Here is a 22,450-nt window from a genome sequence, read left to right as displayed (position 1 = left end):
AATACTTTTCCAACTGAAAAAAGAAGACCAAGAATTACCTGGCTGAAATTAATAAAGAACATCTCGGGATGCAGAACATATAAGGAACTTTTCCGAACAGCAAGGAATAGAGAAAACTGGAAGATCCTGCTCAAGAGAAGACTCAACCCGTCTTAAACAGAAGAGAAGAAGAAGACCAATGTGACAATACGTTTACATATTTCAATGGTAGTAACAAGTTTTGCTTATGTACAGAGGAGTTAGTATAAGTTTTCAATGTCACTACACTAAGATGTGATATTATGCTTACATGTTCCCATAGCAAAAAGAGGTTCTGCTTATGTACACTAGGTAGGGAAGTGTACTCTGTATATGTCAATAAATTATGTTATATTTCAGCATAATATGAATACAGTCCTAGTTAAAAAATCTGTCTTTAATAATTATTGTTTAGTTCCTGTGAATAAGTTCACTAGCAAAGATAAGAACATGCTTGTCACATATCATCAGTGAAACATTATTAAATATATTTTATAACTAACCATTATTCTTTTCATGCTTGATCTGATTGTTGATAAGTGGAAGGAAAACACTCCTGTTAAGATAGATTTCTTCATGATGAGGATCTGAAATGTATTATGAATGTTACTATAACCATTTCAATTTAAAACATCTCTTTAAAGGCATTCTTATAGAAATTCTATAAAATGTACTTGTAATTTAATATGAAAAATTGATTTTACAGACTGATTCTGAAAAATGAAGTTATCGAACAGCATTCTCCTCTTATACTAAATTGTAAAAGTCATCATTAGTTCCTGTTATGTACAGATTATTATGATAGTGTAAACAATTAAGTTTACATTATTAAAGGTTTCACGTATGTGTACAGAGGAGTTAGCATAAGTTTTCAATGTCACTACACTAAGATGTGATATTATGCTTCCATGTTCCCATACCAAAAAGAGGTTCTGCTTATGTACCTCCTATCTACAATTTTATTCCAAATGTATTATTTATCAGAGTTTATGTTTTGGTCTTCTGATTGCATCAATCCACCCAGACTGTGATCTTTCTCTGGGTCTTTTTCCTGCCACAGAATACCTATTTTGTTAATCTTTCCTCTAACATTCTGTTCAAATGACCATACCACTTATACCTCAGATTAGCTTTGCTTGCACATTCTGAAACTAATATCTGTTGTTTTCTAATATTGAGGTGAGTTTAATATCTCTGATTCTGATATCAGACTTAATGTAACCATTTTTCCTTCAATGATCTAATGCAAACTGTCCATCTACCAACCAATACCAGACAACTCTCTCCACTCACCCAAATACCCTGGATCTTTTCTTAGCCTGTTCTCCTTCTAAGCATACTGTAAAAAAGTCACCTCACCTCACCTCTTGGTAATGAAGACATATTATCTTGTACAGGCTTCATCTCCATGGAATGTCCTTCCCTTAGTCACACTCAATCTTAGGTCCTTTGGCGTTAGAATGGCATCAGGTGGAGATGACCTATCGGACTTTTATTGCTTTTTTTTTATAGTCAAACTGTTTCCACACTCCACATCAAAATGCTCACCTTAATTGAGATACGGAAATTATTCATGCTAGAATGATTATCTTCATTCTCTACTCTATCCAAGTTCTAGTTTTTCCAACAAGTGTGTTAAGACAATCAAAGAGGACAAAAAAATAAATAAATAAATAAATAAAATAAAAAAATAAGCATGACAAAAGTAGCTTAAGATAAAATCTTCAGCTTTACCCTCAAAATGATGGTGAAGCTGAAGATTTCCCTCAGCCTAGAATGAAGAGAATGACAACTGCAACACAAATCTAAATCTGACTTTGAAAAACAGTTGTCCTGTTCTCCCTCTAAAGGTTATTTGGCACAAATGCTGTCCATCTGTACTCTCTGCTCTCTCTCTCTCCCCAAATGACACTGCTGTAACCCTAAAGACAAAGCTGACTGGTTGACATCATTCTTTACCTTACACTTCTGCATAGATGACCAAGACAAATCACCTCCAACCATATCAGAAACAATATACCAAATGCTGCTTCAGAAGAATCTGGAATAACCAAAATACAAAAAAAAAAAAAATAATAAAGATCTTCTGGTCCATTAGGATCCAAAGACCTTTTCTATATCCTGGTTATGCAAGATTCTCAATTATAAAAGTTGTGCTCTAGAGCTGATTATACTAAGCTGGCGACTACTCAATGAATACATTGAATTTGGATTTCTGGGCTCTGACTGAAACACAAATCTGCAAAAAAGCATTCAGAACTGAGGCTCACAACATGGAGTTCCATGGTAGGACTGCAATATACAAATCCCATATTACCTGAAACAACATGCAGCAGCATGTACAGTGGGAGCTTGGAAAGCTGTGTTAGAGTGACAAATCTTGCTACACCTCTTCCAAGCAGATGAGCAGGCGGGGGTGTGGTGGATGCCTGGTGAACGTCTCTTACCAGAGTGTGTAACACCAACTATAAAATTTGGAGGTGGCGGTGTGATGGTATAGTCCAGTCGTTCCTGGTTTGGTCCCAGATCTCTGTGGTGAACACTGAACACCAAGAGGTATCTGAACATTCTGAAAATGCAATGCTTCCTACTTTATAGTGTTTATACAGAAATGACCATTGTCTCTTTCAGCCAGACAATGCACCATGTCATGAGACTGCTGCTGTAAGTGCATAGTTTATGGACATAAACATCACCACACTTGACTGGCCTCCACAGAGACCTGGTTTCAACCCCAATGAACATCTGTGGGATAAACTGGACTCACAACAGTCCAGAACCTTATTACATGTCTACAGAAAGAATGGTTCAAAATTCCTCATTGCTCGCTATTGTATGCTTGTGGAAGATATGCCTCATAGGATTTTTGCAGTCACTGCAGCAAAAGGAGGTCCTATATCTTATTAAGGTGGGTGCAATGGCTGTTGTTCCTCACACTATGCTATCTGTTGACTTTTTTCCAAGCACTGCATATAAATTATATGTATACAATTATAAATAACAGTGAAAATAGTGTGTTCTACTACATGATTTTATATCAAACCATCTTCTGTACATTTTTCAATTCTAACTGCTGCTTGCAACTAAAGTAGGCTATATATTGCTCTCGAAGAGCTTTTCTCTTATCATATGTTTTATCATATGTTTTTCCAGATCTAGAAAACTTAAATAAAGATTTTGACTATATTCTTGAATTTTTAACTATTTTTTGTAATGTAAAAATCATCCTGACAACCTCTATTTGACTGAATCCAGTTTCTTCTCCCCCCCCCCACATTTTTCAACATTTTGTCTTGACTTATTTTCAAGTGCATGTTCAACTTACATCACTTAATAAGGAAATGCATTTTTGAAAATTATGGAGACAACTACCGTATTTGAATAAAAACTTTAGTTTAATATCACTAAAATTTACATTTGACGTTTCGACCTTTATGTCAAGGTCATCTTCTGGAGCATACAATTTTACACAGGAAATAAGCTATACTACAATCAAACTGGGTTGTTAAAGACACTGAACAACCGCTACAACAATTGTTGGCCTGACCTCTGGTAAGAAAAAAAAATAAATAAATAATAATAATAATAAAATAAAAAATTATACATCAATGCTAGGGTCCTATTATTAGTGTTGTCTACTATATACATATATTAACATCATTCCAACCAGTTGGTATGGAATGGTTTCTAATACTAGCTAAGGATTGGCTAGAGTCCTGACTTATGCTGGATCTTTCATATTAGGTAGGCTGAATGTGTGCCATACAGATCCTTGGAATTTTCATGCCATATTTGTTGTTGATATTTGGGTGGTTTATCAGGATTTCACAGGATTCCTTAAATTTCCTTTCGTACCAGGTTTTTATGGTAGTACGAAAGGAAATTTAATGTGTCTAATGTGTTCTTTCTTGCGTATAGGGATTGTCCGTCCTGTTTCACCAATGTACGGTAAGTTACAGGTGCAGTGGATGCAATAGACTCCAGGATGTGCTAATGGGAGGAGAGGATCCTTAGAGGAGTTGAATATGGTTTTAAGTTTAGTGGGTGGTTTAAAGGTGGCATTGAGTTATAATGCTGTAGGATTCTGTTGATTTTTTCTGATAACCCTTTAATGTATGGGATGGCTATAGTTTTACTGTAATCTAGATTTGTTTTTGTTGTAGTTTTATAGAGTATTTTATTAACAGTATTTTTGTTATAGCCATTATTTATGAATGTGTCACTAATCATTTTTAGTTCTTGTTTCGGGGCTTGCTGGTTAGAGCAAATAGTTGTGGCTCTGTTTTTTAAGGGTGTTTAAGATTACAGTAAAACTATAGCCATCCCATACATTAAAGGGTTATCAGAAAAAATCAACAGAATCCTACATTATAACCTCAATGCCACCTTTAAACCACCCACTAAACTTAAAACCATATTCAACTCCTCTAAGGATCCTCTCCTCCCATTAGCACATCCTGGAGTCTATTGCATCCGCTGCACCTGTAACTTACCGTACATTGGTGAAACAGGACGGACAATCCCTATACGCAAGAAAGAACACATTAGACACATTAAATATAACCATTATGGTGTGGCAGGCCTCTCAGACCACGCACTCAACACCTTACACCAAATCAACTGGAAAAGCACCTGCTCCTTACACCGCATAAAAACCTGGTACGAAAGGAAATTTAAGGAATCCTGCAAAATCCTCATAAACCACCCAAATATCAACAACAAAGATGGCATGAAAATTCCAAGGATCTGGATGGCACACATTCAATAAGAGTAGCATTTCAACCTATAGATACTATTCGTAAACTACTAAGATCTCCAAAAGACAACCATCCTTTCTACAAATATGCTGGAGTCTATAATATTCCATGCTCATGTGGCTCTAATTACATCGGACAGACTTCGAGAAGCCTCGAAATCAGGCAAAAGGAGCACATTGGCTATGTCAAAAACAACAGACAGGACATTTCTGGGCTATCGTCTCATTTCTCCACAACTAACCATGTCATCGAGTGGGACAAAAGCTGTTCCCCCTACTTAGAGGAAGATTACCATTGAAGAATGTTCAAAGAAGCAGCCATAGTCGCCCATTCTACTGTGAACCTTAACAGAAATCAAGGCCTAATACTGCCAGAGATATGGAAAACCCTAATCAGAGCCTTAAAAACGGAAGAAATGAACTTTAATACAAACTACAGAAAGTTCCTCAGCAACAGTTAGCTGATCTTGTACACACGTGTTTCACTCACGTTCGATACTATTTCATTTGTAATTATTCTAGTCAGTTTTTATTCTTGTCAGTTTTGCAGTTACGCATAATTGCGAGAGTGTTTAAACCTATATGTAAGTGCCCTGAAGAAGCCAACAGATAAGTGTGGCGAAACTAGTTGGTCCAGTTAATTAATAAAATATTGATCAACACTTGATCGGTTAACCAAATATTATTATTTACTAATTTATGATCAAGAAAACAACCTTCATTACTCATTGTTACATTTCTCCTGATACTCTTCTGTCAATGCATATCCCATTTAATAGTTTCTCAAAGTAATTTTACTTTAGATATTCAGAATATCCTTATGTTCAGTTTTTATGTAACTTTTCTTATCTCTGATTCCTTTTGTGGTACTCAGTCCTCCATTTTTAAGCTTTTCCTTCCAATAGTCTCCAGTTTATTTTGTCACTTCATGATACACGATCTGATCAAAAAGTTCTGCAACATAATTTATTTAAAATATATACAAAAGCTTATGAGTTATAGGAACATATTCTTTTAAACTATTTTCCTTCTGCCTCAATACAGTGTTCATAATGTGTTTCCTACTTCTCCTGGAAGCATCTCTGGACCAGTTCTAAAGGATGGCTTTAAGTTGCTCTGTTGCATTCATTCTGTTTAATATCATTTAAATCTTGAAACCTTCACCCTTTAAATACAGATCTTCTTAGGGAATAAAAAGAAGTCACAAGAGACCAAATTTGTGAATATGGTGGATGAAGTACATGTGATGTGAGCCAGAAACTTGTAAGTTGAAAAAGCTGGCACGCTCTCATGATGTAAGAAACACAATTCACTTTGCCATTGCTCAGGGCTATTTTGACACATGACTTGTGTATTAGACATAATATAATTTTTACACATTTAGAATTGTAGATACAAGAATGTAAGAAAGTAAAATAGTAAAAACATTGCATTGTTTACATTTTTTTGATGTCAACTAAACCAACAAAAGGTTCAAAACTTATTACTGGTAAGGAAAGGTTAGAACCTCACTTTTGGAGATCAAACATGGTGTTATGAAACTTGAGACCTCTGCTGAGGTGATTTTTCAAAACTGGAATGAGTTTTACAAACATCCCTATCATGTTGGTATCTGAACCTATAGTCTGCTGATTTCTGTAAAGCAAAGACTTTATGCACTCATGTAGCAACTATAAACTGATGATCAGATATTTATTACATCATAAAAGCCATATCAAAATCTTTAAAAATATATATAGAAAATATATAGTAAGTGAAAAAAGCCTTCTAAAATTTAGAATATCTTTTGTGAAACTTCTTTTCATATGGAACTCATTTTTCAAAGTAAAAATATCTCACATCAAAAGGTGAATATAAATACAAATTACCAATGTTTTGAACAGCCACACATTTTATAAACATGGCAGTAGAATTGATTCCTGTCAGCTGCACAACTGATCACTAGTGGTTACCAAATATTTGCAGACTACAGTAAGTGCTAACAGAAGGGTAAATGATTTGTAATTTGCTGCATTTGGTTTCCAGTTGTACATTCAGAATAACATTCACATCAATTAGAGTTCTCAGGGTAATAATATTATATCCTACATTAAAAATGTCAATATAATATTAATGATCACTAAGATTAAATATATTCATACATATTTAGAAATGTTTATCAAAAAACCATTTATAGCTCACATATTTGATTTTAAATTACTTTTGAATTATTCATAATTAAAAATGTAATTAACATTATTACTTTCATATTACTAATTTCAGCCTGCATAATAAAAAACAGAAGAAAAAAAAAGGATGCACTGGTGTTATTACTTACCATTCCAGTAGTTGCCTACTGAAATCAACTGTCCTTCCACGGTGTAAAATAATCTGCAATGAAAAGAAAAGACGTATTAAAAATTCAGTGATACCAATACCATAATTTACTAGAACAAATTAAAAAGGACTGGCTAAAGTTGTCTGAGGATTTAGAAAATACAGAAACTTTGGAGGGGGAAAAAAGTGCACTCAGGACTTTTTTCTAAAGTTTCTGTATGTTGAAAGTACCTTTCACATGCAGTTTTTGGAATGGATAAAAAGTTCTTGTTGGGGGAACCTCGGGTAATCCAGAATATCAGACACAAAATGGTATTCTGTATTACCCAAAGTTGCTGTACATTTTGGTTAATTATATAAATAACATATCTGCTTTTCAAAGTTATTCTTTGCTGAGGGTGGGAAGTCACATGATGCCACATTTCTGAGCATAAAGGATAGGATAATTAGCCAAAATATGTAACACATTTGGTTGAGAGTGAAGTACCATTGTCACAGTTGGGAGTTTTCACTCATTAGATATTCACTTTTACAGCCACTTCTGGATACTGCATTAAACATTTGGGTTAAAACTTCTAAATATGAATGCTGGCTACAGTCCAGCACTGCGACACAAACTCATAACATCCTCATTACTGAAGAAAACACCAAAGCATGAGATTGCACTTATCATGATATCTTTGGCTGCAGTGTGGATTTTTTTTTTTTTCAGAAGCAGCATACTTCTTCAAAAAAATGCCACATGGATTTCATGAATTTTGACTGCAGTCTCACTTATTTTTCGCATAAAATCTAATACATACATGAATTATCCTAGTTCTCAGAAATCAAAGTACAATGCACAATAACAACATAACTTTCAATGCTTACTGTAAATAACTTGAACAATACCATGAGAGTAATACCTTGTGTATATGTTACTGTAAAAGCCCAAAAATTGGTAAATCCTAGCATTTACCATAGTGAGGTGGTAAAAGTCCGAAAAAGGCTTGTAAACGCTTCCATTTTGGGCTTTTACCCCATTTCGGTAAATGCCAGCATTTACCAACACCAACTGGTAAAAGCCCAAGTAGAGTGTAAGTATAGATAGGTGTGAGCAGCTATGATCTAGAATCAGTTTATTTTTGTGCTAATATATTTTACGTTTTTTTTTTTATTCCCTTCATGAAAATCAGTGATATTATGGGGAAAAAGTTTTACGATCTTTTGAGAGAATTAGTGAATAATAATAATAACAACTTTTATTTACTATTTACCAAGTGAGAGATACAACTCTCTGTTGAAAGAAGCTAAAAGTGTTAAAGAAAACAACGTTGGCAACATGGATGGAAACAAACAACACAACAAAATGGTCGGAAAGATAGGTTTAGGTTAGGTAAATAAGTTATTACTTTTATTTCATGAACATTTTCTTATAATACATTAATTAAATGTAGTAAAATAATAAAACAGTTATGTTTAATGTTATTCTGGACATTATATTTCAAATTTAAATTGTAAAATTTAAAGGCAAATTATTATAATGTAAACAAAATGGGCTTTTACCAATTCGTGTGATAAATGCTGGCATTTACCAAAATGGTTTGGTAAAAGCCCGAAATGGAAGTGTTTACAAGCATTTTTCGGATTTGTACCACCTCACTATAATAAATACTAGGATTTACTGGTAAAATCTAGGATTTACCACTTTTTGGCCTTTTACAGTAACATATACAAGCAATAGCTTGTCCATATATGCACTATGTAACTGTGGTACACTGAAGAAACAAAGTCATTTTTGATATTTTTTTAAATCTGATATCCTGTGTAACTGCATTTCAAATCAATGGTGTCTCTATCACCAACATCCAAACTAATAAGACAACTTAAAGAACTACTTATAGTAAACTAAACTAAAATAATTCGACATTGTAATGTCCACCATCATCATCATATCAAATTCCTGACTTGTACTCTCAAGGGGTGTACAGGATATTATGATAGTACTACATGAAAAACTTATATCAATACCAGCTTCACATCAATAATTTTCCTCCAAATCAATCTGTTATCTGTCAAGATTCCAACATTATCAGATCTTCAAAGATAATAAGCCAAAAGCCAAAAAATAAAACAGGATTTAACATCTCCCTCTTAATTATCAGATCTTATATTTCTGTCTTCTAAGGCGCTTTTTACTGTATCAATCCACTTACATCTTGGTCTTCCTCTGGTTGTTGGAAGTTTTTTCACTTGGTTATACTATAAATTAAAGATACCAAGAAATTATATACTTGGTTTAATCCTTTATCCAAGTGTAAGCAAACAAAGTTTGTACCTGAAGTATTTTCAGGACTGGGACAACTTGTATAAGGAAGCTATGACTTCACATCACTTGCCTTGATATCCCATAATTAGGCTGACCATACGTACCGTTTTGAATGGGACAGTCCGTTTTTTCATATTTCCCGGCCATCCTGTCGTTTTAATAAAAATGTCAATTTTGTCCTATATTCGTATATCAATATCATGAATACCAGTAATTTGTATAAACATGGAGTTGCACTGTTCGATACTAAATATCGATATCTGCAGTGATTTATTCAGATAAAATAAAAAATGCATGTTGGTAACACTTGCGCATCTCAGATGCGCCGTCTGTTCTGCTGTAGCGTTAGTTTTTGTTTTGCCTGTATGCTAACTGGGGGCTTTGTTATTCAATGCTGGTGGTTGGAATTTCATATTTTTTAAAGTTTTAAGCCTTATTTTTTAAAGTTTTAAATCTATCCTTGCAATGTCAAAGAGGTGAAACTACAGTTCTAATGATTAAAACTAAAATTACAATGACAACATTGTGGTGTCCATTTTTCCGTTGCTTATGGAGGCAGAAGTGACATCAGCCAACATCTACGTAGTCAGAAACATAAAAATACTGAAAATACTCTGGCTTCAGTTAAAAACATCAGCTCATTTATGGTGAGACGTGATGGTGATAGTGAAAGTGATAAAATTGCAGCAAGTGAAACTCTTGTTGCTTATTATACTGTGCATCACGGCCAAAGTTTTTGTGCAAATGACTGCTTGTCAACATTGATAAATAAAATATATGAACCAAAATTTATTTTCAGCATGTACCAAATCAGAAGCAATAATTGCCATCATTTTATCACTATACATATCAGGCGAAGTAACAGATCATTTGAATAAAACAAAAAGCATTAGTCAGTTTAGATGCATCAAACAAAAACGACATCAAACTGTTTCCAATTGTTGTGCAGCACATTTTGCAAAATTGTGGTGTTCATGACAAAATTATAGACTTTATTTCCTTACCTGGTGAAATATCTGACCTACAGTGTGCTATGGTGAAGGAAATAAATGACAAATTTGCCTTGCAAAACAAAATTGTTGCTGTGTGTGCAGATAACACGAACACTAATTTTGGAGGTTGCAAAAGACTTGGCAAAAATAATGTGCTGCAAAAACTTGAAACTGAACTGAAGAGGGAGATTATTGGTTGTGGGGCACACATTAGACACAATTATCTCCAGGATGTTGTTGACTGTTTACCAATTGATATTGAATGTTTTGCAGCGAAAGTATACAAATACTTCAATATATCGGTCCCGACTATTTTTCCGAATGGACATTTTTCTGAATGTATATTTTTATGAGAGCAATTGATGTTACGCAGCCAACTCAAATAATGTGTGACTTTGAATTGGCCATCATAAATAGCGTAGGTGTTGTATTCCCAAATTCAACAGTATCTTGCTGTTTTTTCCACTTATCCCAATCCTTGTACAGAAGGATCCAGGTTGAGGGGCTACAAAAACTGTATAACAACCCTGAAGATCGTCAACTAAAGGACGAATTACATATGCTACTGGCTTTAGCGTTTGTCCCTGTTGATGATGTTGTCGATGCCTTCAAGGAATTGAGAGAAGAGGTCTGTGACGATATCTTAACAATTTTTGATTACTTACTTCGATTTGAATTATATATCTGGCCGAAGAGCACAGGAAAGAAGGTGTTCAACACCCCCTAGTTATCCATATACTCTGTGGAACCAATATGAGTCCATAATCAACAATGGATGAAAAACCTGAGCGAAGGGTTTCATAATCGCTTCCAGCAAGTAGTTTGAAAGCACCACCCCAGTTTGTATTCAGTTATAACAGAGTTACAAAAAGAACAAGCTGACTCTGAAACAATGATACATGGGTTCAGAATGGGTAGAATAGTAAAGGCAGCACCAAAAAGGAAGTGGGCAGTTGTTCAGAAGAGGAATTAAAAGCATTATCCAATCATATCATACATACAAAGAAGAGGGCCAATGACTTGACTACCTCCGATATATTGGATACAATTCTCTTTTTAGTAAGTCAATAAATTCATGTATTCTAAGTCTACATCATCATCATAACACTAATTACGGGTAACTAGTGTTATGATGATGTAGACTTAGAAATAGTGTTATGAACAGACCAATATAGTCTGTTACCAGAACAGACTATATTGGTCTGTTCTGGTTTCATTATCCAACCAATATCCTTTTTTGAGGTCTACCCTGCCTTCTCTTTCAAATTGGCTTATATTTTAGTATTTGTTTAGGATGTCAAGTGTTGGCCATTTGGTTTACATGTTCAATCCATTTTTGTTTATAATTGTTTAGTTTTTCTTCTATTGATTTTGTTTTTAGTTCTTTTAAAATGTCTTTAATCCTTTTTTGATCTAATAATGTATTTTGCTGTTCTTCTCATAAATCTCATTTCACTTCTTTTTATTCTTTGTTTATTGCCCATATTTCACTGCCATATAATGTAAGTGCGGTTAGCCTAGTGGCTATGTGCCTCACAACCATATACCTGGGGAAGGAGTGTCCTAGGTTTGATTCCCGTCAACGACGTGAGGAGCTTACGGATCTTCCTCAGCCATAGCCAAGTTAGCCAGTCTTGGGCATGGACAGCAAGGTTTTTTCCACCAGTTTATCTGGGGTTTTTCATCCTGCAAACAGGCAAACCGGCCCCATGAACACACACACGATCTACAGTCATAAATACTTAACCCCCCATGAAGGGGCTCAACTCGCCCCAGTAGGGACGGGGGAGAAATAGGGAGGAAACTCCATACGAATAAATAAATAAACTGCCATATAATAATGTGGGCACTGCTAGAGTATTGTATATTTTCAAGCGTGTTTCTTTTTATACTATATTTGGGTTGAGTGTTCTATTTATCAGACCCATAATCTGTAAAAATTTTAAAGTTTTTAATTTTGTCTTTTTCTCCTTCATATGATATTTCACATCCAAGATAACTGAAAGTATTTATCTGTTATATTATTTTATTATTAATAACTATTTTGCTTCTAACTGGAGTTTGTCCACAAAATGCCATTGTTTTAGTTTTATCTATGTAAATTTTCATTCTAAACTGTTCTACTATAATGTTTAAATTATATATTGCTCTTTGTAAATTGTCTTCCTTATTTGATATTATTACCTGAATCTGCAATAATAGGTATTTATTTTGTTATTTCGAGAAATTTTTATACCTTGATTGTTTAAGGTGTTCCACTGTATTAATATTTCATTAATGTAAATATTGAAAAGTGTTACAGACAGAGTGTCTTACTCCTTGGTTTATAGATTGTTTTTCAGACAACTTTTCATTTATTTTTATTTCATTATCTTTATATATATTTAATATTGCATGTAGTAAAATATTAGGTATATTTATCCTTTGTAATATATCAAACAGTATATATATTTTTACTTTGTCCAATGCTTTTTCGTAATCTATAAACAAAAGATGAGTTTCCAAATTAAATTCTCTTCTTTTTTCTATAAGTAGTTTTAAACAGAAAGCTGTATCCATTGTAGAGTGTCCTTTTCTAAATCCATTTTGACATTCTAATAATATTTTTTTACTGTATATTTTTAGTTTTTCATTAAGTATTCTGCTGTATATTTTGTCTATAATTGTATTCAATAAACTAATACCTCTGTAGTTAGCAGGTTTTGTTTTATCCCTCTTTTTAAATATAGGTATTACTATGCTTGTATTCCATTCTATTGGTATTTGTCCATTTGTATATATTTTATTTAAAAATTGTACTAATCATGAAATTTTTTTCCAGCAAATTTATACAGTTTGGAATTTATTCCATCTTCTGCTGCTGATTTGCCATTTTTTATTTTATTTAGGTTGTTCTTGAATTCAACACATTGTTATCATATCATTTAAGGTATTTTGTAAGTTTCTGGTGTAATTATTTTTGATGCCAGTATTATCTGTCCAAAGATCTGTAAAGTAATCCAAGAATTCTTTTACATCTATGTGTTTTAGTATTTTGTACATTGGTCTTATTTTGTATGTCATTTTCTAGATATGATATTTTTCCCAGCTTTCTCTATCTAATTCTAAGTCTATTCTATTCTTAGTCTAAGCTTATTTTATTAAAAAGCCTATCTATTTTAGCATGACTTTTATTAATATTTTAGATTCTGTTATTTGGAATTGAACATTCGGAAAACTATACATTCGAAAAAATGTCCATTTAGAAAAATTGTCGGGAATCCAGTCAGAGTTGAAGGACTGAAAATCTTTTGTTAAGCTAAATTGTTAGAGCATGGAAATACAAGATTTTTATCCTTGGGTCCATCAACTGACAGAATTGTAATCATTTTTGATGGGCTTCATTATTATTTTATTTCTCAAGAAAAATGCCCTGTTATGTTGCAAAAATTGTTTGAAGATCCCTGTTTGAAATGTGGTTGCACAATTTCCTATGTTCAAACATACATTAGCTCAATTGAAAAAGATAATATTTCAGCTACAGAAATAGCCACGAACACTGAAAATCTTGTAAACAATTTAAGAGTCCAGAAAAAGTGAAGTGTCTATAACTGCTGATGTCAAAAAACAACTGAAAATATTAGTAGAGTCAGGAGAAATTAATGAGAATAAATTTTTTGAGATAGTTGAAAATTTCTATGAAACCAGCTTAGAATATGTCAACAAGTGAAAGCGCAGGTTAGGAAACATTGAGAAATTCAAGTGGGTGCTACTAAGTGTTACTAAGGAAGATGCCTGAATGGTAATAAATACAGGACAGCCTGAACAAGGAACACATCACATGCACAGAAATAGAAGAAACTCATGTATTTGATCAGTGGACCCTCATAAAATCTATAATTATGAGGCAGTTGGATACATGGAATAAAAAAAAAATAACATTCCTGTATCTGATAGATGGGTATAGATTTTTTCTGAAATGAGCAAAAAAAAAAAAAAAAGCACATAGACATTGTAGAGTTTATTCTCTGTCTTCCAGGAAGTACAGCACCTGTTGAGAGAATATTTTCTGTTATGAACAGTATGTGGTCAAAGGAGAAATCTAGATTAAATATTGAGACAATGAGTGCTATGTTAGTTGTAAGACAAAATTGTGTCATGGAGTGTGAGAAGTTTCGTGATAAGGTGTTGAAAGATAAAAATTTGCTGTGTAAGATCACTTCATCAGAGAAATATTCATGGTATGATCGTGGTGAAATACAATCCAAAAAGAATGCAGAAATCTAGATTAAATATTGAGACAACAAGTGCTATGTTAGTTGTAAGACAAAATTGTGTCATGGAGTGTGAGAAGTTTCATGATAAGGTGTTGAAAGATAAAAATTTGCTGCGTAAGATCACTTCATCAGAGAAATATTCATGGTATGATCGTGGTGAAATACAATCCTTCCCCCCCACCCCCTACGTCTATGTAAATTTTTGTATGGGTTCTGTCACTGAAGAATAATGGTAAGCTCAATACGTTTATGTAATAAAACTTTTTTTATCATCTTACTTATTACATAACCCCCATCCTGTCTTTATCTCAAGGAAATATGGCAGTCTACCTGTAATGCAAAACACATCTCCTTGCAGGCATGTAATGCTATGCATTATGGGAAGGGTCACTACCCAGACCAGTTTTGACCTTTGTTGAGGTTTCTTCAGTGGGAACCAGACCCAAAGGTGATACTAAGGTTGAAGTAATGCAGAAGTCATATTTTCATATACAGGTTGCCAAAAGGTGTCACACCTTATTATTAAATTATTCTGGATTAGAGAAAGTTATTGGAAGTTTTTTCACTTGGTTATACTATAAATTAAAGATACCAAGAAATTATATACTTGGTTTAATCCTTTATCCAAGTGTGGACAAACGAAGTTTGAGCCTGAACTATTTTCAGGACTGGGGCAACTCTTATAAGGAATCTATGACTTATCATCACTTGATGATGGCTGAGACAGCATACTTCTCACTCTGACTTGGAAAGTTTGCCTGGACAGAAATACAGGATGGTGTCTTCTGAGACCCAGGTTATACATGTGTTTTAATATGCCATATCTCCAGGCTGTGTCATAATCTTTTTCCTGTTAAATAAAACTGAAACCAGATGTTTTTGCTTCAGAAATACATCTCTTATGCAAGTTTCTAAATGAATCAAATGGTATAAAGTTCAACAATGTCTAGGGAAGCCATGGTGTGTATTGGAGAGAAGACTGTTGGCTTTCTAAATGCCAGAGAAGTCTGGCATTAACAATTTTCTCTAATATCTTAAAAGGACAGCTAGTCAGAGCAATAGATTGATAATTATTTGTTTGTGCTGGATCCTCTCCTGGTTTTGGGATAGCAATGACAACTGACTTATGCTAAGAATTTAGAAACTCTTCCTCTGTAAGTATGCTATTGTATATTAAGAGAAGGAGATTCATAGAAGATGATGGTAGATGTTTTATCATTTCATAATGGATGTCATCAGGCCCTACTGCACTAGGGTGAGACAGTAAAAGAGCTTCTTTTTTTTTTTTTTAGTTCCTCCTTAACAAATAGCTGATTGTATGGCTCAAACCCATTGATAGAAAAATTTAGCCTTTGTTTCTCTTACTTTTTTCCAGAGTGTCTAAAATAGCTTTAGGATCAGCAATAACATTTCCATTATGGTCTAAGGTAGATAAATAGTGTGTTCTATATCAACCTTTCATTTTCCGGATTTTATCCCATACAATTTTTGCACTGGTCATTTGATTAACTGATGAGGTAAATTGGATTCATGATTGTTTTTGACTCTGACATCTCACATAACGTGCCTTGCCCTGAGCATGCTTAAAAGCTTTTAAGTGTGATGTGGTGGGGTATCTACGAAATATACCCCATGCTCTGTGTTGATCTTTTTTGGTCGGCTGGCATTCTGGGTTCCACCAAGGATTTGGATAATGTGGAAATTGAGGCTTTGCTATCTGGATAATGTGGAAATTGAGGCTTTGCTATCTGGATAATGCAGTCTGTTATATACTTTACTGCTTCACTGATAGATGTGTGACTGATGGTATAATTTTGCAAGATGGGAAAAAGTGTTCCAGTCAGCCTGGTCCTTTTTCCATATGGGAATCTGTTCAGGGGAACGTGGTTCCTGTGAAGACATTGTGCGAAGAACAGGCAAACAATTGCTTTCATATATGTTCTCTTTGACGTCCCACGTGAGCAGTGGAAGGATGAAGGGGAGCAGAATGTAAGATCGATTGCAGAATATGAGAGGGTAGACATATAGAAGAAAGTATTGAGTCTATTATTCAAAAGGGAGAGGCCATTATTGTCAAGGATTCTTTCAATGATTCGAACTTGTCTATTTGTGTTAGCAATATCTCGCAGAGTATTGTGACCATTAAAGTCTCATTAGAAGTACAGGTTCACGCAGTTGCAAAATAAGGTTATCAAGATCGATTTCATTTAACTCAGCACTCAGTGGTAAATAAATTGAACATACTGTCATAAGAAATCCCATGGATAGGTGAATCGCTACTGATTATAGAGCAGTATTAAGTTGGACATAATGAAAAGGAGTATGACTGCCCACTAAGATAGCTAGGTCCTCCATGAGCAGGACCACCTCCAGTTCTGGGTCCTACTGGATCATTGGGTCATGAGTATGTTTCCTGTAGACAGAAACAGAAAGATTTGTGTTTCTGCAACAAAATCTTGATGTCATTGGCAAAACCCATGACAGTTCCATTATAAAAATTTTCCTATTGTTTTGGCTTTATAGACTTGTCTGGTTTTTGAGAACTTGAGGATTGTTTTTGAGAAGTATAGATGGCCAGCATCCATCTCTTCTTCTGGTAAAATATTCAATACATCAGATGCAGATTCAAAAAACAGTCTTTCTTTTTTGAATTTACTATGGTGGAGCATGGTGGTTTTTTCCCAGGAGATCCTGTGGGTTGTATCCAAAACATGGTCTGCAAGGCCAGATTGACTATAATCGTGATTGCAGATGTATGACTTGTGTTCTTCTAACCGGATGGTTGTGTTCTTCGGAAGCAATGTTGTTGATTGGTGGTAGGGGTTCGGTGTAGTGGTGGAGAAGGAGAGTTGTACAATAGGTGTCCTCCCGCGATGAGTCTTTGGACTCCTTGGAGGTGTCATGAATAATAATAATAACAATAATAATAATAATACTTTAGCAACCTGAAACTAATTTACTCTGCAAAATCCTGAAGTCAAATCCTCACTTCAGAATACTATTAATGCATCTAGATTGTGCCTCTAAAACCTCTCTAAAAAAAAATAAAAAAAATCTGAGTTTGCAGTCAGATTAATTAATAAACCTCTATTATTAATTTTTTTTTTTTTACTTTTTATTACATAGAAGTGCAGTTTCTGTGTAATAGAAAGCAAGGTGTGGTGTTTCACTGGGTAATAGAAGTCTATACTTTGCTGCCCCTCAGATGTAGCAAATTACAGACTTATAAGTACTAAGGTATGACCTATCCTTCAGTTTTGTGAAGGACAGGTCTTACCTCAGTAATGTGCTCGCTTTCTATAATAAAGTGACAGTTGAATAGAATAAATGAAATAGCTACAGAATGTAACTGCTGGACTGTATAAAGGCATTTGACATGATACTATATAGAACTCTTTCTTAATAAATGGAAGCAAATGGAGATGGATATGATGCTGGTGATATGGATAAGAAGATGACATCAAAGAGTAGTATATTAATTAGTAGCTAATATTTAATTTGTGCGCTGATGATACAGGAAATGATCCAAGGAAGAAATATCCAGTTGTTTGCTGATGATGATAAACTGGATAGGGAAATAGTTAATAAGATGACATTCTGCAAGATGATTTAAATAGACAATGTACGCAAAGGATAATGTAACAAAATGTAAAGTTATATAGTTTGAACTGAAAAGCTTGCATGTATTATATTGATGGAATACATAGCACGAAGTTTGTGGCCAGGGATTTGAACAGGCAGTTGAACTACAGGATATAAAATTCAAATCCAGCCAAAAAACACAAAGGATGCCTCATCATCATCATCATCAAATTCCTGCCATGTACCCTCAAGGGGTGTACAGGATATGACAGTACTACATGAAAAAATTACATCATTACTAACTTCCTATCTACAATTTTCCTCCAAATCAGTCTGTTACTTGTCAAGACTCCAACATTATCAGATCTTATATTTCTATCGTCTAAGGCACTTTGCACCTTATCAATCCACCTATATCTTGGTCTTCCTCTGGGTCGTTTTCCTGCCAACCTGGCAGAGAACACTTGTTTTGCTAATCTTTCCTCTCCCATTCTATTTAAGTGACCATACCATCTGAGATTAGCTCTGCTAACCCATTCCTGGATGCTGACAATGTCAAGTTCTTGGGTGCTTAAGGTTCAAAGCTGTATAACTGAGAGGAGACCTCCACATAGCCTTTAAAGGAATGCGGAGAACCGACCAGGGCTCCTGACCTAATGTCCAATCCTCACCTTCTCGTGGTGCACCCTGTTGGGTATCTACTTTGATACTGAACGAACGAGGATGGGCTGGCAATTTGGGATTTAGCCGACCAAATTGTATTCTTATTGGTTAAACCAAAATAAAAAATGATGGTACAAAGGATGCCTGGATGTTGAAAAACAAAATGAGGATTAAGGAAGTTATTATTCCTCTTTATAAGGCTTTGAGAGAACTACTGCGCTCAAATTTGATTGCCTGGAGTTTTTGGAGATGAGGAGGTGGTAGAAAAAATTAAATTTGGAGGCAAGTAGCAAAGATGGTGTGGCAACAAATCTGTAGGATACTCCATTTTATATGACACGCCATATAAAATTGAAGATTTATGGGTCACAAAAACTTGGTGACAGGTGAAAAAGAGGGGAAAATGAAAGAAACTTTGATTACTAAAGAAGTTTATATAGAATAGATGCAAAAGAAATTCTTCAATAAGTGACAGAAAAAAAAAAGAACAAGGGGGGGGGTGATAACTGGAAGTTGAGTGAAAGTGCAGTTGGTAAGGATGTATGGACATTTTCTTTTTTCTTCTTTTGCTTAGAGTGGTGAACAGGGGTGAAATTAATTGCCTGAACCAGTGTGAGTGCACTGCCAATGAATGAGTTTAAAGAGAAGTATGATAAGCATTAAATGAAAACAGTTAGTGTGCGCATCATACACTAATCATTTTTATGGAAACTGCAGCCTCCATGAAAATGCTTGAATAATAATAATAATAATAAAACAAAACCAGCATCCAACCATCATCCATTCACAACCAAAGTCAAATCAACAAAACAGTGTAATGTTTTCTTCCCCAAAATTTATTATTTCTGCAATTCAGAAAAACCCACCTACATCAGAAATTATAATGCATAGTTATTTAAATCAAATGCTTCCTCTCCTCTTTCTCTCTGACATTTATTCTTCCATGGACAAACAGATTATAGGTTCTACAACTTTCATGTGCAGATTCTTTAAAAAAAAAAACTTACTTGTAAGCATACTCTTTAATAAGTTTTGGGAATAAGTACTTCCATCCACCACCATCTGAAAAAAAAAAAAAAATATATATATATATATATATATATTTGGAGACGCTACACACACACACAAATATAATAAAAGATCCTGTAAATTTATTAAATGAAGCTGGATTTTTTTCCTTTGTTTATTTGAAACATTTAGTATTAAAAATAAATTGTCCTCTTTTTAGATGTAGAATGCATGAACTAATTAATACAGATCTTGACTAAGTTTCTTTTCAGGATGAATTCGTTGTTAATATTCTGTTGAAATGAGTTTGTTATTTGTCAATGATTAGTAGAATTACAACTGTAATGTGGATATTAAGGTCAAATTAAAAAAAAAAAAAAGACTATTGATGATTTCATATTTGATGCTTAGGTAACATATTTTAATAATGACTGCAGTCAATTTATAATGGAATAAATAAACACAATACCTTTGCATTCTCTCAGAGAGAGAGAGAGAGTAGGCAGAATCCATTTAGCCCCAACTTCTGAAAATCAGGAGGAAGCTGGTCTCAATGATTCATCAGTACCAGTAGTTGAGTTCATGACTACCAATGATTTTGTAAACATACAAATGATGAAAGAACAGCAGGCAAGCAACTAACCCTCATAACCCTCTGAAATAGTGTGAATACTATGATTGATTTTTTTTAAATTGCTAGGTTAAAATCTAAGTTTCCAGGCAGATGAGGACCCTATTTACTTTCACCAAAAATCAACTATTCATTTTGGAGGTTTAATGGAATATTATCAGCACTGAGAAAGGATTAAAACTAATTTTAATGCTCCCAATATTTCATCTCACTCACAGAGACATCTTCAGAGATTACAAATAACTTTTTGTAACAACACACACAAATACAATACAATGATAAGTAAAATGAACAAGTGAAACCTAAAGTCCTATCTAAGTGGTACACCCTCTATGGGCATTTGCAGATGGCCTAGGATGTAAAGTAGGGTTTTCTGATAATTAATGTTTCCCAAATTTTGGGAAGTTTTATGCAACTGTATTTGTTTAAATTATGTTGATTCCTGAATGCAGATGAAGATTCAAAAAACAGTCTTTCTTTTTTGAATTTACTATGGTGGAGTATGGTGGTTTTTCCCCAGGAGATCCTGTGGGTTGTACCCAAAACATGGTCTGCAAGGCCAGATTGATTATAATCGTGATTGCAGATGTATGACTTGTGTTCTTCTAACCGGATGGTTGCTGATCTGCCTGTTTGTCCGAAGTAAGCCAGCTTACAGGAACAAGGTACTCTATATACTCCAGGCACTGAGAGAGGAGGGAGCTGATCTTTGGTGGAACAGATAAGGGTAGTAAGTTTATGGTGGGGCTTAAACACTGTATGGAGGTTGTGCGTTTTAACGACCTGGCTATTTTTTCTGATGTGCCATGGATGTAAGGTATGGCGATGGCATTTCTGAAGTCCTTCTGAAGAGATGGTCTGGGAATGGGGAAGGAATTGATTACTTTTTTAATTCTGTAATCACTGTAGCCATTGGAAGGGAAGGTGTTGTGTATGTGTTTGATTTCTTTTGAAAGGGCGATTTCACTGGAACAAAGATTGTGGGCTCTATTAGTTTAGAGTTTTAATAATGCCATATTGTTGAGAGGGGTGGTGGTGGTGGGAGAGTTTGTGAATGTATATGCCTGTGTGAGTAGCTTTTCTATATACAGAGAAAGAAAGGTTACCATTAGGAAGGTGTATTATTATTAAGGTGTCTAGGAATGCTAAATTCTTGTTATTTTTCTTTTCCATCGTAAACTGGATTCTTGGATGTAAGGTATTGACATGACTAAGGAAGGAGTTTAACGTGTCTGGGCCATGAAACCAAATAGAGAACACATCATCTCCATATCTTAGCCTAATAGAAAGTTTTAGAGGGAAGAGTCCATGGCTCATTTTTCAAAATTTTCCATGTAAAAATTGGCAAGAGAGAGTGGGGAACCCATGGCAGTTCCCTCTATCTGTTTGTAGATTTTATTCTTCCAAGAAAAATAACCAGAATTGATGACAAAGGAAAAGAGCTCTAAGAGATTAGAAGGAAAAACGTTTTTTAAGAGTGTTAAGGTGTCATTTAGGAGAATATTGGTAAACAATGAGATGATGTCAAAGCTGACCAATATGTCTGTTTTATTTAAAGTAAGATTTTCAACTAAGTTTTTAAAGTGGGTAGGGTTTTTTACATAAGATGTGGTAAGACCAGTGAGGAGGGGGGGGTCAAAGAGTTAGCTAGTTGCGTTGACAATTTGTAGCAAGGTGTACTAGTTGCATCTACTATAGGTCATAGGGGAGAATTAGGTTTGTGGATTTTAGGTAATCCAGAGGGGAGGGCAGATGAGAACTGAAAGGTTTGAGTTTTTTTTGTAATGTCAGGAGGCCAGGAGAACACTTTTTTTAAGTAATTTTTAAAATTTTTTTAACTTGAGTTTTTGTGAGATCATGTTCAAGTGGTATGTGGGTAGCACGATCCCGGAGAATAATATCCATTTTCCGATTATATTC

The 22,450-nt window shown here is 34.4% G+C and overlaps 1 protein-coding gene across 1 annotated transcript in view; it reads right to left on the bottom strand.

Annotated features, from left to right (window-relative positions):
* Window positions 1-22,450, bottom strand: part of Ppt2 (palmitoyl-protein thioesterase 2) — an 88,347-nt gene that overhangs the window by 35,197 nt on the left and 30,700 nt on the right. The window contains exons 4-6 of the mRNA XM_090412331.1: window positions 19,899-19,953; window positions 7,092-7,144; window positions 522-605 (exon numbers count right to left, since the gene is read on the bottom strand). Of these exons, the coding sequence (XP_090268457.1) occupies window positions 522-605; window positions 7,092-7,144; window positions 19,899-19,953 (192 nt within the window). The remainder of the gene's footprint in view (window positions 1-521; window positions 606-7,091; window positions 7,145-19,898; window positions 19,954-22,450) is intronic.

The sequence above is a fragment of the Typopeltis vanoorti genome, chromosome 22 (assembly GCF_054136105.1).
Source record: "Typopeltis vanoorti isolate ZY-2024b chromosome 22, IOZ_Tvanoo_1.0, whole genome shotgun sequence".
NCBI lineage: Eukaryota > Metazoa > Arthropoda > Arachnida > Uropygi > Thelyphonidae > Typopeltis > Typopeltis vanoorti.
Note: the sequence above shows the minus strand (reverse complement) of the source record. Positions and strands in the feature narration are given on the sequence as shown.